Raw genomic sequence first — 24,636 nt, forward strand, 5'->3', positions numbered from 1 at the left:
CCTTTTCACCCTTCATATGGCAAAGCTCAGTGGTTGAATAATATCAGCATAGACCTATGGAAGGAAAAGTGATTGCACATCTACTTGCTGGTGCAGTTGTTTGGTTAGCTAGGTTTGAACAGGTATCACACAGAGAACTGGGTCAGCGAGGGGGATGGGGCAAAGACTCAGTTTGCAGAGACGTACCTAAGAAGCTGATGAACAAGAGCGTACTAGAATTCAAAGTAAGGACATTCTATATGGGGCAGGAGAGAGTCATTTGTTTAAATCCCGTTCTTTTTGACTTGGATCACGGTGAATGAGTGACCCTGGTGTACTCTGTAATGACACCAAAATAGTCAGCTCTAGCTGAAGAGTGGCGTTCCACCCGGCCAACAGGTACTCTTACAATGCGCGCATTACCATAAAAAGTCATCACGGTGACTATATTTCCCAGGTATGTCAAAAGATGCTGACACAAAATTGCTAAGTGATGCAGACTGATACATTCAGTAGTGTGTACTGCTTTCATGGTATCACAATCCTTTTAGCGTTACAGACAACTCTCAGCTTCAGAACTTTGTTTACAACTGCTCAGAGAGATGGCAAAGTTACCTTTCTGGCACAGTCATGCGAGTGGAGAGCTCTCCATGAAATTGATAAAGGCACAAAAAGCTTCTCTCTCCTTTCTAAAAAACAATGTCTGTTCATAGATCATTGTAAACAAGCTCAGAAATGGAACAAAATTGTACTCAAGTGTTCTAGTGAAGCTGGAGTACTTTATTTTGTTGTGATGTTTCCTCCCCTAGAGGAATGCCTCACGTGGCTGATACACTTTAAGCTTTTCTTTTACATGCTCCCAAGATATACCTTCCTTGAAGCCTGAAGCACTTTACAAAAATTGGTTACCTGTCACAAATACACCTCCATGTCCCAAACTGCTGCTTACTTTTGGACACCGCTCCCCACCCCTTGCCCAAAAAAGCATGAACCAAAATATCCTGCAGGTGATGGAATGCTTCCACAGGCTTGTGGTGCAGCACAAAGCCCATAGCATCTGATTGGCTTTGAAGGGGCTACTCCTACAAAATCTGCTTTTGCGAAGCCTATTAGTATACTCTGTACCTGTACGACTTATCATATGGTGTTCCTTTATTCATTCTTCCCCAGGCCCTTTTTGTCCTTGCAATACAAATAATTCCTTTTCATGCTGTACAGCTTCATCAGTCCCTCCATGCAGTACCAAAACTTTTCAGTGACAAATGCGACATAGAACAAATCAATAGGTATTTTAAATAACAGACTAACATCTTCATGGCGTCACCTCCTCCACGTCTCGTTCAAAAGTCTTCTTTTCACACAGTTTCACAAACGAAAATGGCACTTGAAGACATAAGTGATTACTGGTCATACCTAAAGGATTCCTGGCTCACACTTACAAGGTGACTATCTAACAAGGAGGCAGTAACTGTTGCAAAGTTAATTCCTGGAAACATCTGTGCTCACTGATTATAAACAGAGATTGAACCCTTCTGGGGGGCTTTGGGAGTTGCATAGAGCTCCCTTCACAGGGCTGAGACAGGCCTCAGGCAGAGTTGAGGGCTGAGGGTGAGGGAACCAGAGGAATCCTGGTCTTAGACAGTTATAAATAGAAAGAAAGCAGAGACATTTGAAAGCTTTCAGGAGAGGTTTGTTTGGTGTGTTTTCTTTTTAATTGAAAGGCACCAACAGGATTTAAAACAGGAAATGAGTTACTAAAAACATTTTGGTGTGTGTGGGGGGGGAATGTTTTGTCAGATTCAATTCTAATTGTACAAGAGAAAACAGGATCTCTTCCAGCCTCCTTTGCTCCCAGCCTTTTATCACACTTTGCAAAATATGTATAGCTGACAAAATGGGGGCTGGCAGTGAATACATTCCTGATACATGGTGCATTCGATATAATGGAAGAGGAGGGAGAATAATACAAACAGCACATTTTTACATAGCCTTCAACTACTAGCAAGGCTCTTACATAAGGAGTACACAGGGAAAGTGTTAACATCCTACAAAATTAGACTGTATTTTGAATTTTGAAATGAGTGAATCACAGAAAGCTTACTGACCTCCCATGATTCACCAGAACTGTTCAATCTAAAACATTTATTATGTAATTTGAATGAGAACTGTTCAGCTTTTTGTGATGAATTTTAGCCACAAAATGATATAGGTCATGGTTTTCTCTTGGAATTAGTTGCTAAACTATGTTATTAAGGACAGTCCAAAACACATAGCTTTCAGTAAATGCAGGATGTCTTTAGGAAAGCAATCAATGGGATGCTATAGGGTAACAAAAGGAAGAACAAATACATTTACTCAAAATCTTCACCATTAAGACATAGCCATATCACCTTAGAAGAGTTTGAACTTTTATTCCTGAAGAGTCACAGGAAGAATTTGAGATCCATGTGTGGTCACAGGGCCATAATCTCATTACAATTACAGAGACATGGTGGGATAGCTCACATGACTGGAACGCTGTCATGGACGGCTACGTGCTTTTTAGAAAAGACAGGCCAGGAAGGCGAGGTGGTGGAGTCGCTCTTTATGTGAGGAAGCAACTAAAACGTGTGCAGCTCTGCCTAGGGGTGGACGAAGAGCAAGTTGAGAGCTTATGGGTAAGGATTAAAGGGCAGGCTAACATGGGTGACACTGTTGTGGAGGTTTACTACAGCCACCTGATCACGAAGAGGAAATCAATGAGGCCTTCTACAGACAGCTGGAAGTACCCTTATGATCACAGGCCCTGGTTCTCATGGGGGATTTCAACCACCTTGACATCTGCTGGGAAGACAGCACAGCTAGGCACAAACAGTCAAAGAGGTTCCTGCAAAGGATTGATGATAACTTCTTGACGCAGGTGGTAAAGCCGCCAATGAAAAGAGGTGTGCTGCTAGACCTTGTACTAACAAACCAAGAAGGTCTAGTTGGAGATGTGAAGGTTGGGGGCAGCCTTGGTTGCAGTGACCATGAGATGGTAGAGATCAGGATCCTGCGAGGAGGGAGCAGGGCAATGAGTAGGATTGCAACGCTGGACTTCAGGAGAACAAACTCTGGCCTCCTCAGGGACCTACTTAGGGGAATCTCCTGGGGTAGGGCCCTAGAAGGAAGAGGGGTCCAAGAAAGCTGGTTAATATTCAAGCGTCATTTCCTCCAGGCTCAAGATCAGTGCATCCCTCTGAGGAAGAAGTCGAGCAAGGTGGGCAGGAGACCCGCATGGATGAGCAAGGAACTCCTGGCAAAACTCCAACAGAAGAAGGAAGTGTACAGAATGTGGAAAAGGGGACAGGCCACTTGGGAGGAATACAGGGACGTTGTCAGAGTGTGCAGGGATGCGACAAGGAAGGCTAAGGCCCAGTTGGAATTAAATCTGGCAAGGGATGTCAAGGACAACAAGAAGGGCTTCTTCACATACATCAATAGCAAAAGGAAGACTAGGGAAAACGTGGGCCCGCTGCTGAATGGGGCGGGTGCCCTGGTGACAAAGGATACAGAGAAGGCAGAGCTACTGAATGCCTTCATTGCTTCAGTCTTTACTGCTAAGGCCAGCCCTCGGGAATTCCAGACCCTGGGGACAAGAGAGGAAGGCTGGAGAAAGGAAGACTCTCCCTTGTTGGAGGACGATCAGATTAGGGATCACTTAGGCAAACCTGACATCCACAAATCCACGGGCCCTGACGGGATGCATCCACAAGTGCTGAGAGAACTGGCGGATGTTATTGCTAGGCCACTCTCCATCATCTTGGAAAGGTCCTGGAGATCAGGAGAGGTGCCTGAGGACTGGAAGACAGCCAATGTCACCCCAGGCTTCAAAAAGGGCAAGGAGGAGGAGCCAGGAAACTACAGGACTGTCAGCCTCATCTCCATCCCAGGAAAGGTGATGGAACAGCTCCTCCTGGAGGTCATCACTAAGCACATGGAGGACAAGAAGGTGATCAGGAGTAGTCAGCATGGATTCACCAAAGGGAAATCATGCTTGACCAATCTGATAGCCTTCTATGACGGAATGACTGGCTGGGTAGATGAGGGCAGAGCAGTGGATGTTGTCTACCTGGACTTCAGCAAGGCTTTTGACACTGTCTCCCATCACATCCTCCTAGGTAAGCTCAGGAAGTGTGGGCTAGATGAGTGGACAGTGAGGTGGCTTGAGAACTGGCTGGATGGCCGAGCTCAGAGGGTGGTGGTCAGTGGCGCAGAGCCTGGTTGGGAGGTCTGCAGCTAGCAGTTTCCCCCAGGGGTCAGTCCTGGGTCCAGTATTTAGCTTATACATTAGTGGCCTGGAGGAAGGGACAGAGTGCACCCTCAGCAAGTTTGCTGATGACACTGAACTGGGAGGAGCGGCTGACACACCAGAAGGCTGTGCTGCCATTCAGAGAGACCTGGACAGGCTGGAGAGCTGGGCAGAGAAGGACTTCATGAAGGTCAACATTGGCAAGTGCAGGGTCCTGCACCTGGGGAGGAGTCACTCAGTGCACGAGTACAGGTTGGGGGTTGACGTGCTGGAAAGCAGCTCTGCGGAGAAGGACCTGGGAGTGCTGGTGGACAACAAGTTAAGCATGAGCCGGCAACGTGCCCTTGTGGCCAAGAAGGCCAATGGGATCCTGGGGTGCATTAGGCAGAGTGTTGCCAGCAGGTCGAGGGAGGTGATCTCTCGACCTCTACTCAGCCCTGGTGAAGCCACACCTGGAGTGCTGGGTCCAGTTCTGGGCTCCCCAGTACAAGAGAGAGACGTGGAGCTCCTGAAGCGAGTGCAGCAAAGGGCTGCTAAGATGATTAGGGGACTGGAGCATCTCTCCTCTGAAGAAAGGCTGAGAGAGCTGGGCCTGCTCAGTCTGGAGAAGAGCAGACTGAGAGGGGATCTGATCAATGTGTCTAAGTCTCTGAAGGGACGGTGTCAAGAGGACGGGGCCAGACTCCTCTCCATGGTGCCCAGCAATAGGACGAGAGGCAACGGGCATGAACTGAAACACAGGCGGTTCCATGTGAACCTGAGGAAAAACTTCTTTCTTGTGAGGGTGACAGAGCTCTGGAAGAGGCTGCCCAGAGAGGCTGTGGAGTCTCCTTCGCTGGAGATATTCAAAACTCACCTGGACACAATCCTGGCCAACATGATCTAGGTGACCCTGCTTGAGCAAGAGAGTTGGACTAGGTGATGTCCAGAGGTCCCTTCCAACCTCTACCTTTCTGTGATTCTGTGGATCATTGGCCTAAAAAGTAGGTCTTTCCGATTCCTGCTGATGATAGACAAATAAGACTCTGCTTCCCTTCTGTTAAGATAGCTGTACCCTTTAAAGTTTTAAAAGCAGGTGAAAAGCTCAACTTTTCCATGTTCTGCTCTTTCTCTCAAATCCAGATTTGACAAAAATCTTGGGCGAAAAAAGTTTGGAAAACGTTATGCTCATAGAGTGCTCATTCTATAAATCCTTACATCAGGTGCCTTTGACAGTCACCCTAAGGGACCTGTTACGTCTGCCTTAAGTATATAAGTATGCTAGAAGACTGAAGGGAGAAAGGAAAAACAGATGGGACACTAGATATCTGAAGGTTATTTAACAATGTGTTCAAAGAAAGATTATTGGTATGGAAAACACGCCTTTCAATTTCAGACTGTCTGCAAAAGAGCGTTCCACTGCAAATGCCATCACGGCTTGCAGGAATGCATCAACTGCAAAGCAGGGTTATAGACAAACTATCCTACTTTTGGCAGTCCTCTGATACCACCCCACATAACACTACTTTACACCTAATATCACTTGTCTGTGCCTTTGGGCATCTTAACCGCACCTCATCCTCCGTTTAAATGTTAGCATATTCACTGGCTGTCCTCTCTCCATTTTAACCATAATAGGCAGCCAAGCATGCTCTGTTTGTTACCAGTCAATAGTGAATTTGTACGTTCTAACAAAAAACCCACATGTCACTGACCTTTTTAGATAAAAGGCACCACCAAGATGAACGGATCTAAGGCCTCAACCCTGAAACTCACCCCATTGCCAAGCCAACTTGCCACTCTGGAAATACCTACGAACAAGAAGTCAGAACAGACCTTACAGCAGTGCTTTCAGATTATGAAGATGCCAACATGCTTCTCCCTGCTGAGGACATTTCTCATGTTGATGGCCTGTACGGCATTCACTGCAGATCTAGTATGACAGATTTCTAGATCTGCAGCCTACGCCCATAGCTTTCTGTTGGTCATCACAGCTCAGCATCATTATTTGGCTTATGTAGACACTGCTAATTGAGCTCAGAAGCAGTGCTGAACAAGGAAAGCCCTAGTAAATGAAGAGTAACAGCTGAAATTCATTCTTCTGTCCTTTCAGTTAGGCATACTACAGTGTTATCAACAGTCCTCTAAAACTGTAGTCAGGTTGTTTACCTTTATCATCTGCTTGATTTAAAGGACTGCCATAATGACAGTACCTAGTACCCAGTCCTACACCATGCCTGATAGGAATGTGGAAATACAAATGGCACAACCAACAAACAGCAAGAGAAGAAATTCAGGGAAATTGGAGTCTTGGTCTCAAAATTCTTCTTGTTTCTATGTAAAAAAGCAGAAAACAGGCACAGTCAGACTGATTTATCTGAAAATGGAAAATATTCTCAAGATAGTAGCTGAAGTAGTAAGAATGTTATTAAATCACTACAGTTAGAGCAAGCTAGCTGGATTGATGGAAAAGAAATTAAAAATCACCAAATAGGCCTAACCACTGTGCCTTTCCAAAGGAAGTGACTACACAGTAGTGCAGTATCTAGAGAACTGTGATCAGTAAAAAAAAAAGATACTGATAAAAGAATGTAAACAAAAGCTTCCAATAATACATGTTGGCCCATGATCATGAGCATGTCTGCAACTGCCACCACTTATTTGTATTACCACATAATAAATATCAACTTCGATCTACATCATATTTCATTCAGCCATAAGTTATAAAGAGACACAGAAAACATTCAGAATCTGTTCACTTTTTAGGGTTTCACCCCTCTCCCCTCCCAAGTTAAGACTGGGTTCTTGTAGAGAGTTGTAAAGCAGGTAGACAGCTGCCGAACACTGAAATTCAGCTGAGCTGTACAGTTCACTCTATGTTAGACTCCTCTGAGAATCACTTCCTGAATTCTGAACTCCACAGTACTTCCAAGGTGTTGTATTTAATGCCTTACCCAGGAAACCCAAAAGGGAGTGGTGAGTATTCAACATTTCTAACAAATATAGATGTTGGGTGCTTTGAGTTGGATGACCAAAGTTGAAGTCACCCTAAAAGCCTTGTCCTTGACATTAAAACTTTTGGCTCTATATAAAACTTTATAAAGAGAAAAATAGACCAGGATCTCCACTGCTAAAGCATAACTTTTCCTCTTTTCCATTCCTCCCCAACCCCCAAAAATATATTGACGGTCAAATCCTGCAGCATTCTTTCACACACTATAAAGTTATTCCTTTTTGCATACTGAAGCATCTACAAGAACCAGTTGCAGAGCTACCCCCTACACTGCTATGCATTGCACACAACAAAATAAAATACTAGTCCTACTATCTAGACATAAGACCAGTCAAAGTAAAAGGATACATATACAAGGGAACTCTTTATGAGAAAAAATTAGTTAGTATGACAGGCAGTAGACCAAGCCATGGCAGAAGACAGGAATCATAATCATGAGTTAATTTTGTGGCTGCCTACGGAGAACTCTTCCACCTGACTGTGATGAGCAACATGGAAGAAAACGAAAAGTTTTGCTGGAAACACTAACAAGTAGACAGTAGAGACTAGCATCCCAGCCAACTGTATACGGGTGTGAGCCTGCCAACACTAAGAAAGAGATGTCAGGGTAAAGGTAAACTGCAGAGGGCCCTGAAAGCAATGACACAGTTTTCACTGATGTACTGTGATAAAGAACAGGGGACCAGTCAAGGAATGAAGAGATGCGGAACAGTTGGCTAGGAGAATTACAGCAGTATTCTCCACGGGTATCAGCAAAGAAAGACTACAGGCAAAGACAAGGAAAAGCATTGCTGCAGTAACCAAGATGCAAGAGAGCAACAGACAGTGAGATAATTACAGTTTTATGTGCGTAGAAATTTATCTGTGTAGAAATCTGTATTTACCTCTCTGTGTAGAAAGACAGGAAAAGTCTTAACTTAGGAGTCCGGACACATAAACATTACAATTGTGAACTTTATTCATTAGCTACCACTCCACCCTAGCTGTTTGCATGTATGTTCTTCACCAGCGTAAATAGGTGGTTGCATCTCTCTCCATTTTCTTCAGATCCTTCATTTTCTGTGTGTTGAAATCACACAGAAGGAATAATACAAGACAAATAAGCAGTTGCAATTTCACACGGCAACTTACCTTACAGTAACCGATTGACAAAGTCAAAGGATGGTTAACCAGAGAAAGACTGCAAGACTGACACAGAATTTACATGCAAGAATGTAGGGAAAGTTTGCGTGAGCAAGTAAAATTGCCCAGTTATGTAAGAATTTGTATAAGCATAAGAAACTTACAGGAACCCTACAAAAACCTGGAGGGGGATACAAAGACAATACTCCAAAAGGACATACTAACAGACTATCTGAAGGAAAATAGTAGGAAAAGAAGGAAGAAAAGAGTCCAAGGAAAAACTCTTTTAGTGCAGTTTTCTTTCCCCAAAGAATGATGTCAGCACTAGGGACTGCCAGAATTTTAGCCGCACCTAATATACACATGCACTGGGCTCTTTTGTGTTGTTTCTTTTAAATATGTGGGAAAGCATTATCAAGTCTTTAAAAATACCAAACTTTGAGTATACAAAAACCTATCTGAAGCATAACAGCCTACAGTAAGTAATTGTGTGTATGATTCTGTACATTATGAATTAAATACAGGGATAGATCTGTAAACTAAGTTTTTGTATAAAAGAAAACATTTCTGAATTCTAAAGTCAATAAGAGTCAGCCTCTGATAATGATATGTCAAATGGAAATATCAATCACTTCCACAGAATGCTAAATCCTACAGATTATATTTCAATGGGATTTGTCCAAAATCTGAAATTCCAGCATGTATTTTTGGGTCAAAGTCTGGGTAACTACCAATACAGTTTTAAAGACAGACCTCTTGTACATAATTGTCTAAAACTCCAGAGCACTTCTATAAACCCCCTTTTCCATGGCTTGCATTTGAGGAGACTGGAAGTTATAAAAATGTCCAAAGAAACAAAAACAGCATGAAACATTTAGAAAGAAGTGCTAGCCAGCCAAATTTCCATGACAACAGTTCCTGCGAGTTCCCTTCATTGGTACTATGACAGCAGACCAATGGTCCAGTAAATTTAGAGAGGTGACTGTTAAGATCTAATAAGAATAAGATATTTGGTTACAGAGCTCCCTGAAATAAGCACACAAAACCGCAAAACGTTTGACCAAAAAAGAAAGGGACTGTTTAGTTTTGCTCAGCTTTGACACTTTCAGTATCTAGGAGTGTGTCTGTGTGACTATGCACATGCAGTCTCCTCTCCCCAAACCTGCAGTTCTGTACCTGAAAATCCTGTCTGGTTACTGCATATCAGAGATTTCCCCTAGAAAAAATACATGTTTTTAATTTCAGTGATGATATGATAAAGGCACAAAGAAAAGCATTCACGTGTCCCAACTAACAACTTTTGGGTAAGGAAGAAGTTTTCAGGTACCTCACCAAGATGATTATAATTTTTTTTTGTAAGGTGACTATCAGCATGTGTGCTTAGGTGCGTGCTGCACTGAGTGTGGAAGGAGATTCATGCTTTTACTGTCACTTCACAGTGCTTCACTAAGACTTCCTTCTATCCATCACTAACTCTCAGAACTCTCATACACACCTCAAAATGTTACAGTAACTAAATAAAGCATGTATTTTTTTTCAAATCAGACTTGGTGGGGGGCATGGTCTCTTTGCCCACAACAAAATGCAACAATGTACAGAGCTACCTAGGCTATATCAGGGTGCAAATTGTCAGTACAGCTAAGCTGACCTAATAGCTCACAGCTGCCAAAAGCAAAAATCCTACTTCCACCATAACCTGCTGTCCTGAGCTCCTGTCCCTTTCCCAGTTCCATGCATATTAGTAAAAAAGCTTCTCTTTGGGCACATTTCTTGACATATTTTGCATATCTTTGCTGCTATGTAAAATAACAATAAAATAGAGGTTGTGACTTTTTTTCACTTCTCCCAGTCATTGCCATCCGTTCGTATTTCAGCTTTAACACTAAAGCTGTAAATTCAAAAGAATATATTTATAGTCGGGCTGTAATTCAATTAACACTCCGATTGTGTTCATATGAAAGATTTACTTGCTAAGCCACTAGGCAACCCCCATATTACATACACAGTCTCAGCTCCTTCAACTCCAAGAATTCTTTCTAAGCATTTGCTATTAAAACCATTAAGCATTTATTGGTTGGCACAGAAAACACATGATAATATGCCCTTAAGATAGGGACTTCTCAGAATTGCTGCTGCTACTTCTATATTCACAGGACAATGGGAAATAAAAAATTGGAATTGTCTTGCAGCCCTGTGAGCTGACCTGCGAAGAAAGTGGTACTACTACTTTGCCTGACACCTTTAAAGACATTTCTATTAAGGGAATTCAGAGCCAAACTGCTGCTTTTGTGTTCTCAGAGACACCTCTGTTGCACATAAAAGACTGTTTCATTGTATTAGCCCTCCGGAAAAGCAGGCTATAACAAGAACTAGCATTTCAGATCATTAAATGTAGAGCAAACAAAGTTAAACTGCAATGCTATATATACATATGTGTATGCAGATATAAAATACAAACTTAGCTGTACCGTCTCTGATGGAACAGGGAATTTTACCGGCTCCAGCAGAATCTATTAATATTTTTGTTACTGGTTTGGCCCAAAACATGTTTACCATATGAAGCCAGTTAATAACAGCAATTTCCAGAAAGCTTTTCAGCTAAGGAAAGCAAACTGGCATCTCAAAGTTTTGACTTGCAGAGGGCAGGACCGGTAGAAAACAGCAAGCCCAGTTACCTACTTGGTCTTGACTTACTACTAAATTTGAAGGTCAACATGAATCTGAAAGTAGATATTCATAAGAAATTAATTCCAAAAGGCATAAATGATTCAAAAGGAAAGACTTTGTAAGCCAAAATTTACATGCCCAGGAATTTCACTACAGAAACAACTTACTACTTCTGGAGCACCCTTAACGGACTGCAGAACTGTAAAGCGCACTGACATACTACACCCGTACAGCCACACGAAAGCTCTGTGAGCCTGACTCTATTCTGCACTTCTCCCACGTAACTGGGGACACCGAAGCAGAGAGGGTGTAATTCGGGCCTTGCGTTCACAGAAAGAAACGGAAGGACTAAGAATAAAAGCGAACAGCTCCGAAGAGAACCTAACTGCTGAGTAACAGAGCAGTTTCCCCCCAGGACTGACTTCATTTCAAATGCTGAGCGCATATTCCTCAGTCATCACTGAGACCCCTGCAGGGGAAGCTGGGGAGTGACTGGCATACAGAAAACTGTACGTGCTTAAAATGCCCAGCATGTTCAATAGTCTGCGCTTAACCCTGAACTGTCAACTGGTAACAACATTTTTCCCCAAACAAAAATTGACCTGGAGAAAGACACTGAATAGCAACCTAGCGTTCTCCGAGTGGGGCACTGCTTGAACGTGGGCCCTGAAACGGGGGTCCTGCAGCCTTCTGAGTTTCTCTTCGCTGCGCTGCGGGTGGCCTGCCTGGGAGGCAAGCGAGGCTTCTGCCCCTCCAGCCCTACCTGCTGCGCTAACGGCTTCAAGATTTCTTCTGCAAGTGAAACAGCAGCATCTGAGCCTTTTCCTCCTAGCTACTCTTGAGTCTTCTGTGACGCTATTTCTCAGTTAATTCTCTAGTTCTCGCTACACCATCCAAGTATTCAAATTTATTTAGCGAAAGTATTACGGGGAGAAATGCACTAGCACAAACACAGGCTGTACACCATCAGACACCGCCACCATTTATTCACCTCTGGAAATAACTTATCGTAGAAGTACAGGTTTATTGGGCTTTATGTAGCTTAATGATAGCTTCTATGGTCTCTCCTAGAGGCCGAATGCTGACTTATTTGGCTAAAACGCAGGACATTCACCAAGATGCCCAAAGAAGCTCAACTTTGCTGGAGGCTGTAGGGAATAAGGGAAAGAGGGAAGTCAGTAGAGCTGTAACAAAATGTCCACATAAATGAGTATGATAAAACGGACATGGAGAAAAGACAAAAATGGGCCTTTCAAAACACTATTTAACAGGAAGAAAAGGAGGGGGGATAAATTTCTTGGGCTGCCTGATTTCCAGCCTCTCATTCCTCCTCATTCTCTTCCAGGAGGCAAAGCAATTTCGTTTGTAGTTTCTGGCCTATACTAAGTAACACATTGTTACGACTACGTGTTCTCCCTCAGAGGTCTATTAGGCCCTCTCATTATTTAGGAAACAATAGAAATAATGCCAAAACATCCACAAGATCAATTCTACCAAGAGCACTAAATCATATTGGAACTCCAGAAAAAATAAGTGACATTTCCACTCTTATGTTAATCAATATTTAAGTAATGTTTAAAGGTAGAAGCCAAGTAACAGAGCCTTTCTGCACTGAATGGTATAGGAACTTACTTTTTTTGATGCCTTGTCAGCTTCCCAGCTGAAGAGAGATCATATCCAAATCTGCCTCAGCAATCACTGAAAAAAATATTTCTTGCTTTCCCATGGGCAATTTCAGAGCATCTATTGCAGACATACTCTAAAAGCTGCTCTTCAGAGCAGAAGAAATCCAAATGATCAGCTTCTTGGTCTGAGCTCCCGGTGCAGCAACCCAGCTGGGACCAGCTACACTGCACACCTACCCTAGAAGGGCCACACACTTTTCTGTGGGTGCTGGTGGCCCGTTCTCCGAGGTTCTCCGGGCTGCAGCGAGAAACCCTGCGGCTCCCGGGACCAGTGGGAATCCTGCCTTTCTGCGGGCTGGAGGTGGATGGGACTGCAGAAGGCAGCAGAGGGCTAGCGAGCCAGGGCTGATTTATCCATATCACCAAAATCACTCTACAATAAACCTTGATTTAAATAATAGAGTCTTGCTTTGCATTTTAACTTAGTTATTTTCTTCGCTAGTTCCTTGTTGGTTTATAATATTTAGACAGAACGAGTTGAAGCAAAACACAGTTTTTACATTATATATGACATTCTCCTTTTTGCTAACTGGAAAGACACACGGTGGATAAATCGCTTAAGTGGCTGAGAACCTGAGGATACATTTACTCGTATTCTCAATTTCTACATTTCATTGTGCTAAGAACTGTTTCTTTATTCTCTCAATAATCAATTCTTTAATAGTGATTTTTATCAAGCTGCTTCTGAGTAGAAACTAGAAAAAAAATCAGAATTGTATACAACTAGCACTTTAAAGTTCTTTTTACCTAATCCAAAGCAGTATTAAATACAATGGATATATTGGCAAAAATGCATTTTTAAAGTATCAAAGGACTATTATCTCCAATTAGTGAATTAATGGTATACAAATACACCATAAATTGGTAAAACATAGCATTTCAATCTACTTTTTTATTTGCCGATTGAAAGCTTTCATGTTTTTTTTGCTTCAAAATCTTTTTTTTTTTTTTTACTCTGAATAACTGTCATTGCAATGAACTAAACTGCATACATTTTAATGATTAACATTTATGATTAACATAACACAATTATTCTTTCTATGGCTACAAAAGCAGCTGCAGCGTCTACCTAAAACTGTCCAAAGTTAGTTTACACTTTCAACAAACTGTGTTTTAAAGTATTTAGGCAAAGATTTTCCCTGAAGTCAGTTGTCTGATTTTTTGTTTTTTTGTTTTTTTTAAATAAAACCATGCAGGAAAAACATGCAAAACTATTCTTTTTAAATTAAATAATTTTAATAGACTAAAATAAGTCAGTACTTAAGAATTCATTATCCGTTCATCATCCAAGTGGTTTAGCCAGCATCCATGTTTCCAATGCCAGCAATACCCACCCAAGGAAGACCCACAAGGGCTTTCTGCTCCCGCCCAGAATGGGCCCTGCAACAGGCACCAGCAGCACTACCAAATGCATCCCCAAAGGATTGATTCTGCATGTAGACGGGAGACAAGCTGGGTAAAATACCACCTGAAAGCCTGTAACGAAGATGTTAAAATAAACACTAGGGTCCAATTTTACAGTGCACAGGAGTAAATTGCTTCCCTTGAAGCATTTACAGGCCTGGGGACCTGCACAGTGCCACTAAGCACTTGCGTTACTGGCTGGAGGGTAACTCATTTTTCAGTAACAGACATAGGGGCACAGCCCTGTATTGCGGGGGGCAGCTTCCTCCCCCTGCACCCTGAAGTCGTTCTCTATTCTGGAATGAGCCACCATCTTATAAGCACTGGAAAGGCTTACGTTTGTGTTGAAAGCGTACACCAGTTAGTTCTTTCATTTTTACTGATCGGATTTTGGCAGGCAGGAAACCTTTCTCTTTTAATAAGCCTCATTTTACATTTCTAAACAAACTGCTTTCCTTTCCCTCTCAAATTAGCACTAGTGATTAACTGCCATTAAAAGAATAAACCTTTGCCATTAAAAAGACTAAAACAGTGTAATAACAGTTACTTTTGAAACCCAGAAAACACTTCAAAAACCAAAGTTAGAAGTGTGTGTTTCTGCAAGAGCTTCTGTTATTTCTCTAGAGAAGCTGCCGAGCCTCCGCGCTACAAGTTCTGCCTTGTCCCTCTTCCAAGACTAACTTCTTTCTGACTAGTGGCTTTGTCCAGCTGACAAGTTCACAATTGGCAGGGTAAACGGGCTCCCCCCTTCAGTGACATGGATTACTCAACAGAATCGCTCATTTTCTACAACAGCCACCTGTATATGAGATCAGTAGGTTTGCAACAGTTGGCATGGAAATCAACTCCTAGCATTGCCTAGGATAACCCAGCGGGTCAGGCCGCACGGCACAGACAGAAAGCAGATACACAGATAAGAGATGAGAGAACTACTTTTAAACAAGTGCCCCACCAGGAAACTACTTCAACAGAGGAAAAAGCCAGGAGGGAAGAAGAAAGGATAAATTTCTGTTTTTCAGGGCAGATTCCTTTGAAGACAGAAGAGAAAGCAAATCCTTCTATCTGAGGATCTTAATGAAGGTAACAAAGTCACGTGTTGAGCATTTCCCTTTCACCATCTTCCCAGGCTAGGTCACCTATTTAGGGAGAGGGATGCATACAATGATTACGCAACTGGCCAATTACACCTGCCAAAACGGACAGGTAAACTACGTGTTATAGGTCTACCTAGTAGTCTAGACTGCCTGCTTGCTTAACTTCAAACTACGTTTTTATTTTTTCAGGCAATTCCTCAAAGGAAACCCAAACTCTTGCCTATCGTATAGCTCTGTTTCATCCACTTGTCCTCTTCTGTACTTTCCACTATATCCCTCACTTCAGAATGGTATATGTGTTATTTAACATTCAGAATTACTGTTAATTTGAAAAACACTTTTTATAACATCATCTCAAAACCATACTCTAGATTTTTTTAACCATCTCTGCTGCTCTGCATCCATCTGTACAGTTTCACAGCTACAGTGGAAGATACTATGGTAGCACTAGACACACGGATGCAAAAGCCAGTGCTTGATACATACATTAAGTCACATCTAGGCAAAGAAGTCCCATATTAAAAGCTAAATTACAGCTCTTCATAACTTCTGAATACAACCAAGAAAGAGGAAAAAAAGGCAGGAAAAAAGCCCCAAACAAACAGTGGGAGTGCTGTTACACACTTCCCAGAGCACACCAGAAGCCGCAGACTTCGGCAAGCGCTGAGACCACACCTACCTACCCTGCAGTTGCAATTGTACTTTCCCTCTGCACAAATCCGCGGCGAGACAGAGCTTCCAGCATGACCTGCGGCTTCAACCTTCCTCCTCAACCCAAGCAACGCATTATACGCCTTTTCCTTCGTTATTCCCTTCTACAAAGCTGCCCCGCGCTTTACCCAGCCGAACAACACAACAGGACTCCCTCACACTGGACTTGCCTTAAAGCCAAATGAGAGCGCCGGCTAACTCCTGCGCTTTACTTTGTCTGGAAGGAGCAGAGCAAAGCGGGCGAGGGCTCCCCTACCTTGGCCACCCAGCTGAACAGCGGGGACATCCTAGGAGAGCCGGCCACGGCCACAGCCGCCTCCGCCGCTCCGCGCTCGCCGCTGCCGGAAGGCGATAGCGTCCCGCGGAGCCGGCGCCGGCAGCAGCCACGAGCTAGGCGCGCCGCGGAGCCGCGCACGGGCGGGCGGGCAGGCGGGCGGGCGGGCGGCGGCGGCGGCGGCGCGCGGCTCGGCCGGCGGAAGAGCCGGCGGCGCCCCCGGCCCCGGCGCCGGCGCCGGGCCGCCCCCGGCCCCGCCCCGCCGCTGCCTCCCCGCGCCGCGCCGCGCCGCGGCCGGTCGGCGAAGGCGGCGGCTCGCCCCGGGCAGCCCTGCAACAACGTGCCCAAGAGTAAAAAGGACAAACGGCTACACGCAGCATCCGCAGCTATTAGGAAGAAAAAAAAAATACACGTGCATCCCACGCGGCCCGTGTAACTTTCTGGAAATGTTCCAGCGTCCAAGTGATGTGTAAAGTGAACAACAAAAAAAAAATCAAGCAAATAACGTTCTCTTTAAGACAAATGTGTTATGATAAATAGCACAGCTTAAATGGAAATTTAAACGTTAAATGCTATGTAGCCTCACATACTAGCATCTCTACCTAAAGAAACAAGCTGCCAAAGACCAGATTCAGTTCAAGCCACTAGTATGCAAGTTTCTGGCAGGTCAGGGGATATTACCTGCCATCTAGACAGGAAGTGTTTTAATTGCAGTTGTCACTCCTTCTGCTAGACTGCCTATGAACACAAAACACCTCCTCAGCTGCCTGGAGAGCTGCGTGAAAACAACTGCTTTCTCAGCTTGGAGGAGGGCAAGCAATTAGGAAAAAAGGCTTGGATTTCATGGGGAATATTCCACTTGGCCCAAAACAAAAAAGCCCTTTATTTTCAGTCACCTCAAAGAAAGAAAATGAGGAACTAGATTTGCAAAAACATAATGAGAAAGAATAGAGGTCTGTTCTGTACCTCTTCCCAATACAATTCAATAGCTCAAAGTTAGACATTGACATGCCAGATTCATGTCTTTCCTTGCCCACGGACAACCAAACCACTAGGACAGTGTCCTGACCACTGAGCACTTGCATGCTTAGTGCTGACGGAGTAATCCCCTGATTGAAAGCTGACGGTGGTCAACTTGTCCAAGTTGTTAAACATTCATTGGAGGAGAAGAGGGAAACTTGAGCATACGGGCTGGTGAGAAGCAGAGCCAATCTAAGAGCTCAGTGAGGCAGAAAAGGGGCTGATTCAGGCCCTCCTACCCTGCTCCAGAGTGCACAGTTCTGCAGCTCCGTTCTTATCTTACACAAAGCGCACAAGCCAGCAGCTGAGAGCACAGTTCCTTATTCCCGCACACCTCCTGTGCCGGTTTAGCAGCACAGAATTAGGCAGAGAGAGGTTACGAGCCTGGAGAGGAGCCTCCTATCTCTTAGGTGGGAGGACGAGGACAAGCTAACAATCCTAATAATCAGAAAGCAAGGCGTTCTCATTTCTCTTTCCTACTGGATCTAATCCACTTCACTGTTGACCAAATACAGTCCAAACAACCAAAAAAGGCAATAAGAATTTGATCAGCTGTAATTGGACACAGTATTTTTAAATGATTACACTCAAATTGAACTGCGAGTAATGTTTCTAAGACTGACTGTAGAAGTCCAGTAACTGCGGCTAACATTGCATTTGTTAGCTCCAGAGTACTCGTGCATGATAAGGGGCCACAGCGGCTGACAGGACAGCACAGCTCCTGGGAGCACAAACGCAATTTTTCGAAGCTTGCACCTGCAGCATTTGCAACACTAAACACGGCACTTCGATCCACTTTCTCCTGAGGAACAGCAGATTAATAAATCAGAAAATAACAAATCTGAAAACCTACAAAGAATATTAAGATCGAATCATAAAAGGAGGCTAGAACACACAAATGAAGCAATAATGAAGCTATGACATCTCTGTCGTGAACATCACTGATTTTCTGAGAACGGAGGTAACCGATCGTGGAGGATGCTACTTGGTGGCAGTGCGTGGCAGTGCATACCTGCTCCTGGCACTGCAGCTCCCAGGCCTCGCCGAGCTGGTTTCCTCGTGGGAACAAGGAAATCTGCTTCCACTGGCTGTTAGCCTTTTCTAGCCGACTCTTCAATCTAAATAATAGTTTACCCATCTGTAAAAGTGACATAACTCTTTACCAGTGTAGGTGGCTTGCTCAAAGGCACATAGCTCATCAAGGGAAGAAATCTGATGCAGGACTTTGAAATCATGAAGATTTCTCTCCCAAAGCAGCATTTGCCAGGAAGCCACAAAATGCTGTCCAGTATGAGCTAATAAACTAATGTGCAATTTACTTACGGTGACCTGCTCACGCTTGGAGAGCCAAAAGCCTCCCTGGAGCAGGCAATAAATCAAGTTTACAACCTATGCTACAGTTTCTGGGATTAAAACCCTAAAAAATACATTTCATATTTTCATAAAAGGAGAATAGAGATCCATTTTTCTAATAGTTTTACAGTTTAAATTAGAGGGGGATAACAAGGATAACAAGGCTTACTCTTTCATTATGATACCTGGCTGTGGACAATTTGACTGAATGGCCTTTCTTAGCCTTAAGGCAAATAGATGACCAAATATGACCGACACTCACTCTGGTGGTGGTCTCTAAGGGTTTATTGGCATGACAGAGCAGAGCAATTTTCGCTGCTACCACTGTTCATACTATACAGAGCACATACATGGATAAAGGACATCTGTTCTCAGAGCTTTAAATTAGGCACCTCACAAGAACACTAGAAGTACTTACTATTTAAAGTCTATAACTTGGTCTACTTGTATTTAATACAGTAACTGAGGGCAAGAGAAAGGCAGATTGTTCCTCATTATGTGCTGCTTATAATTGTACTGTGTATCTACTATTTGGTGGCAGCATTAGAGTTACATTTCTCTAGTGCTGCATGTGAACAGCATTATTTCTAAACAATTTTTTCTGCCCCGTTCTCTGAGGAGATCTGCCTCCACGGGAGTTTTTCCAGCTCTCCCTTCCGGACTGGCACCCTTCTGCAATTTTAAACTAACAGTACACATATCCTCTGGGTCTCCACCAAACCCTGCCATCAGTCAAGAGACCTGGCTGCTAGCCCCAACTGCAGCTGACTCAAAAGAGCTATCCCCAGGGTGTCACTTCACTCTACATCAGCTTCTCAACCTGCTGCATACAAGTGATATTTGTATGATTTTTATATGCCCTCTGAAACCTTCTACAGGCTACAGTACTGGGAGGGAGAGTCATCTTGTGGTGAAGACACTGAACTGGGAGTTTGACTAACAGGGAACGACTTCCATCTCCTGCTGTTAACTTGTTTTGGGGGAAGCTACTTAGCCACCTTCTCTACTTTAGTTAATCTGTAAAATAGAGATGGTGTTTGCCAGCCTTGAAGTAGGAAGGAGTGGGTACATTCACTGGTATTTGAGAAACAGCCGGCACCTAGGCTTAAGTGTGCAGATATCAAAATGTTTGAAAACGTGCAAAACTCTTCAGCATAAATGAAAAGGTTACTGTTTTGCCCACCTTCCAAAAAAGACAGTTTCAGTAATGCAGTAGGAACAATAACTGCATTCATTTTTCAGGATGTTCAACTTTCTAAAAATGGAACCTCTATATTTTTCTATTTTAAGTTTGGCTTGTGCAAATAACTGTCTCTCCAAATGTAGTATATATCCATTTTAGGTAAATGGAAAAATTCAGGGCCAGGCAATGACATTTTTATTGCATAAAAAATAAGTAGCACTTCACACCCTATTATCCAAGCTTATGATATTTAAAAACAAAATAAAAAACAAAACAAAATCCTCATTCCTATGAACTCTTCCATGTTATCATGGAAAATATTAGCAAGCTCTTTGTGGCTATTTTTTAAATAGTAGCAATTAAAATACTTCAAAGCCACAACTTAGAGCTTACATACTCAGAAAAACACTCTTTCAGTTTTACAGATGTCTTTCACAAATTTACGCAAACACAAATCTCCCCATTATTTTCCTCACACAAAGCTCTCTGCATTAAAATATAGCATTTGTAAGAACATATTAAGAAGGAAGGAGACTACAGTCAACCTTTTCACATTTTAGTTCTTATATATACCTAGACGAAAAGAAACCAAAACAAAAGTCTCTGTTTACAGAACCCTCAGACTTTTATGCCACCTCTACACATGGAAGATGAGACAAGGGATTCATCTGTATCCACTGAAGGGAGAGAGCAGTGAAGAGAACAGACTTCCCTCTTGCTTTCAACCTATCCAAAGACATGAGCAAGCCTGACTAGCTGGGTTTTGAAAAGATGCTATGGTGAAGAAAAGAGTAAGCTTTGTTATTCTTTTTGGCCACAGTGTAAACAAATCCCTCTTCTTTTTTTTTTCAAATATGATAAAATAAAAGATTAATCATAAACCCAGACTGTCTTACCAAACAAGATGTGCCTCAGCCCACTGAAAAGAGGAAACAGTAAGACCAGCCAGCTAAGCACTAGCAGCAGTGGCTGTCTGCTTACACCAGTGCAAACACAGGGGCCACTGGCCTAGGCTGCACATACAGGCTAAAGGCAACATCCAGCTCTCACTGAAGAAAATGGCAGGACTCCTTGACGATTTTCAGATACTTAGCGGAAACGAAAACGACAGCGTTTCAGGTTTAATCTTCTTTTGTACTGTTAGCAAGGTGAAGAGCATAGACTACAGTGTTGCAGCTATCTGCTAACCAGTAGCCAACATGAAAAAGGCAAGACCTTGGGCCACGGCCCAGAGATAACACGCAATTCGCTCCTCTCCTAGCAGACAGGCAGGAGAGAAGGACTCCTCCCCAGAGGACTAGGCAACAACTTCAGCAATGGAAGGGTTTCACATACTTTCTAACTATTGCTGCAGGCTTAGCTCCTTTATATGATTAGCTTCTCAGCTACAAAATTTATAACTGCTAAAATGCCCTGATTCAAGCGACATTAGCATTTCCTGCTCAGGAACAAAAGGTAGGTGCTGGCAGGAGGTTAACTTTCCTCTTCCTAAACAGCCGTATCCATTCTCTCCCCTAGAGAGTATCAGAGCAGAACAGAGCTTTCATTCGGGATCTTGGAGGAAGGAATTGTGAGGGACAGGTGATCCCACACCTGGTAGGAGAGAAATGCAAACAGCCTAAGGTCGCTCTGTGCTGCAGATAACAGAGCAAAGTCCTCCTTGGGCAAGTGCTGGGCCCCAGGGAAGGAAAGATCAACTGGAGTGAGGTCATGAGAGAGTTAGATGATAACACCCATCATGAGGTTTACGTAGCTTTCCTAGTTGTTACCGTTATCTTAAGATTCTTCCTGATGGCCTGTTTGGGGCAAAAAAGTAGGGTTGAGAGGTTCTTTTTTCTTAAGAAAGACCTATCTAAAGAAAATGGATTGTTTTGCTATGCTGGATTGTTTTTCCTATGCCTTGTGGTGGGCAGTTCTGGGGACAGCAGAGGCTGGGCTGACCACTCAGGTTTCTTGAGTAGAATGGATCAGCTCTTAGCATTTGATTCAGAAATTTCAGAGGGGGAGGAGTTTGAGGAAATCCTTCACCGAACAAGGACTAGCGCAAATACTGCCAAGGGCTCCTCATCCCATAAGGGACCCACTGAGGATAAATGTTACAGAGAATCTAAAATCAGATAAAAGTAGCTTTACTCTTAGTACCTGAAGCTAGCCAGAGGAGGAGACACCAATAAGAGGACACTTTAGATATATGATATCTGACCAAGAAACAGGAGACATACCAAAGGTATCCAAGATCTTCAGGTACAGAAGAAAGGCAACATACAGAGTAAGAAAGAGGATACCAAGGCTATAGTTCAACAATAAACGCAAACTAGCTTTAGGGTCCTAGTTCATAAACCAGTTCATGAACATTTAGGCCATACAACACAAAATGATTATTGGTCTGAGCTCACTCTGCCACTGCAACGTTTTAAAAACATTGATGAATAAACTTTGGATTGGCAAGCTTTATGCTGCATTGTACATCTTCTGTCTTCCCGCAGACGGCAAAAAATCATAAAGCTCTCAGGAGCTTTGCCATGGGTTCTGACTAATGCAGCTGAGGTATGATCATATGGCCGCATTTGACCTTGATCAAATGTACACAACCAAGTGATCCAGTCGTGACCATATCTCATATAAACAAGCATAAAAACACTGCCTGAATCTGTAGACAAGTCAAGCAATCTGGAGAAGAGATCGCTTGTGAGGTTGGAGGCAAGAAAATGCCATAGACAACGTGGGGAGTAAGCAACAGAGGAAATTGTGGCAATTTCCCGCTATGCACAAAGAGATGTCAAAGGGTCCAAGCATTTATTCTGCTGTGTGATGGAGGGGTTTCTGGCAGCCATGAAACTGGGGCAGGAAGAGAGGAGCACAGGTGGAGGAAGCAAGCAGGCTACAGCAGCAGGGAACAGCTGAAAAACAGGGACAGATGCTCCCCAGGTGCAGTGAGAAAGACGCAGTTTGAGCACTTAAGCTCATCAGGTCTCAGCTGCCATTGAAACAACTGGAAATCTCCTGTTCTCTCCATGGATTTGTTGGCCCCCTCACTGTGATCAAGCTGGGGGACAAGTCGCTGAGCTCTTGGAGCTGCTGGGAGCTCAGGGAGAGGCAGAGAGACTGGAGCATGAGCATGACTGGGAGCCAGGTGGGTGCAGCCTCGGCCACCACCCCTACACCACTGGATATACCATGAAACATGATGCCCGATCGTTTATTTTTAAAATCCCTCTGACAACAGGACATGAAGGATGCAGATAACATTGTCTGGCACTGGGGAAAATCACAGCAACAGGAGCCACATTCCCCTCACACCAGCTTCCTGTTCTCGCTTTCCCGCCCTCCCCTTCCTCCCCAGCGCCCCTCTCCCCTTGGGGGGCTCCCCCAGGCAGGCACCAAGGGCTCCCACAAGCAGCAGAACATCTCTCACCTTTTAGGAAGGGCATTCTGGAGCACAATTAAGTGTTACAAATAAAGTCTTCCTTGATCTTGAACCTTATGCGGTTAAAGCAAGTTACTTAGCTAGAAAGAAAGATACTTTCTTCAAAAATATTTCTCATTTCCTTTGAGGAGAAGCACTACCTCACACTGGAAAAAAGTTAATATACTAAGCACTTCTACTTCCAGTAATGGGTAAGTGAAGCAACAAAAGCAGTCTAGAAAATACGAAGGACAAAAAAGACTGTATCTCATTTGACTGGTTAAAATCAAAACATAATTATAAAATTTATCTATTCCCCATGTGCCATGAATGATACATTATTACAAATCCCTATTTCCATTATATGGGTCTTCACATTGGTTAAGATGCCCACATGCACTTTATCTGCAACACTCTAGTAATGAATAATATAAAATAAAAAATTTTGTACATGTAGTTTTATGGAGTAAGAACCCGACTCTTTTTTAACATGATTAACTATAAACATGAAAACAGTTCCACTGCCCTAAGCATAATATTTCGTGTACTTTAGTTGCAACAGTAGGAGACTAGGAAAGCATCCACAGCTCCACAGTATGGACTGCCACGTAAAGCAGCCTGTCTTCTCAATTTTCTACAACATTATAAATCTAATAGCACTGACATACACAAAATACACATTAATTTCGCCTAACTGTAAATTCAATAACAATCCCCATAGACAGTACACAGATTTTACTATAAATTTACTTTAGTTCAGATATTCTAAAGCAAGATCCACTTCATACTAAATAAGAAAAATCAATAGTTTGAACAGAACTTCAGCATTAACCATTTTTTCCCCCTCATAAAATCATAATATTCTTAGCTTTGCTGGGAAATAAGAGTAAAAACTAACAGTTCAGGTTTACATCTCGTGTAGGTATAGGCTCCAGAATTTGCCTACAATGCAACACTGCTATTGCAATATACCTATGATGAGCATGCGGGTGTAAAGGCTGTTCATTTGTAAAGGATCCAGTCCTGCCCCCACTAAAATCACGGACTAAGTTTCTACTAAATCCTTTCTATATCTTAAAGGTAGGTAACAAAACGAAAAAACAAATACCATATTTTCCTGCTCTTTTCCAGGATCAAGCTGAAAAAATTTTAACTTCTGCAACGTTGCCCTCATATCATAAGCCTCCCTGTTCCAGTCCTCTGAGACAAGCCTCAGCGCGAGAGTCACAGCAGGCTCTGGAGAAGCCCAGTGGCCCGTTGCCACCAATTAAGAAGCGTGCTCAGCAGCGCAGCCCAGCCCACGCTCCGCACCTCCTTCCCATCGCCAGCCTTTCCATTTGATTACAGTTTGCAGCACAGTGCTTCTGTAGACATTTCCTGTGCAATGTGGCATTCAGAATACCACTGGAAGCTTATTAATATCACAATCTATATGTACAATAATTTTGCATGATGTATGTAAATCTGCCTTTTTAT

The 24,636-nt window shown here is 43.2% G+C and overlaps 1 protein-coding gene across 18 annotated transcripts in view; it reads right to left on the reverse strand.

Annotated features, from left to right (window-relative positions):
- Nucleotides 1-24,636, reverse strand: part of TBC1D1 (TBC1 domain family member 1) — a 120,911-nt gene that overhangs the window by 68,777 nt on the left and 27,498 nt on the right. For 3 of the 18 annotated variants that reach the window (XM_068943208.1, XM_068943205.1, XM_009673360.2), the window contains exon 1: nucleotides 24,269-24,395. The exons of 10 other annotated variants lie outside the window; for them this stretch is intronic. In XM_068943208.1, coding sequence (XP_068799309.1) covers nucleotides 24,269-24,334 — 66 coding nt within the window. In that variant the 5' untranslated portion in view covers nucleotides 24,335-24,395. Of the gene's footprint in view, nucleotides 1-12,662; nucleotides 12,681-16,094; nucleotides 16,113-16,180; nucleotides 16,339-24,268; nucleotides 24,451-24,636 lie in introns of those variants that run through there. 5 more of the 18 variants (XM_068943207.1, XM_068943204.1, XM_068943206.1 and 2 more) reach the window with 4 other exon arrangements.

Source organism: Struthio camelus, chromosome 4 (genome assembly GCF_040807025.1).
Source record: "Struthio camelus isolate bStrCam1 chromosome 4, bStrCam1.hap1, whole genome shotgun sequence".
NCBI lineage: Eukaryota > Metazoa > Chordata > Aves > Struthioniformes > Struthionidae > Struthio > Struthio camelus.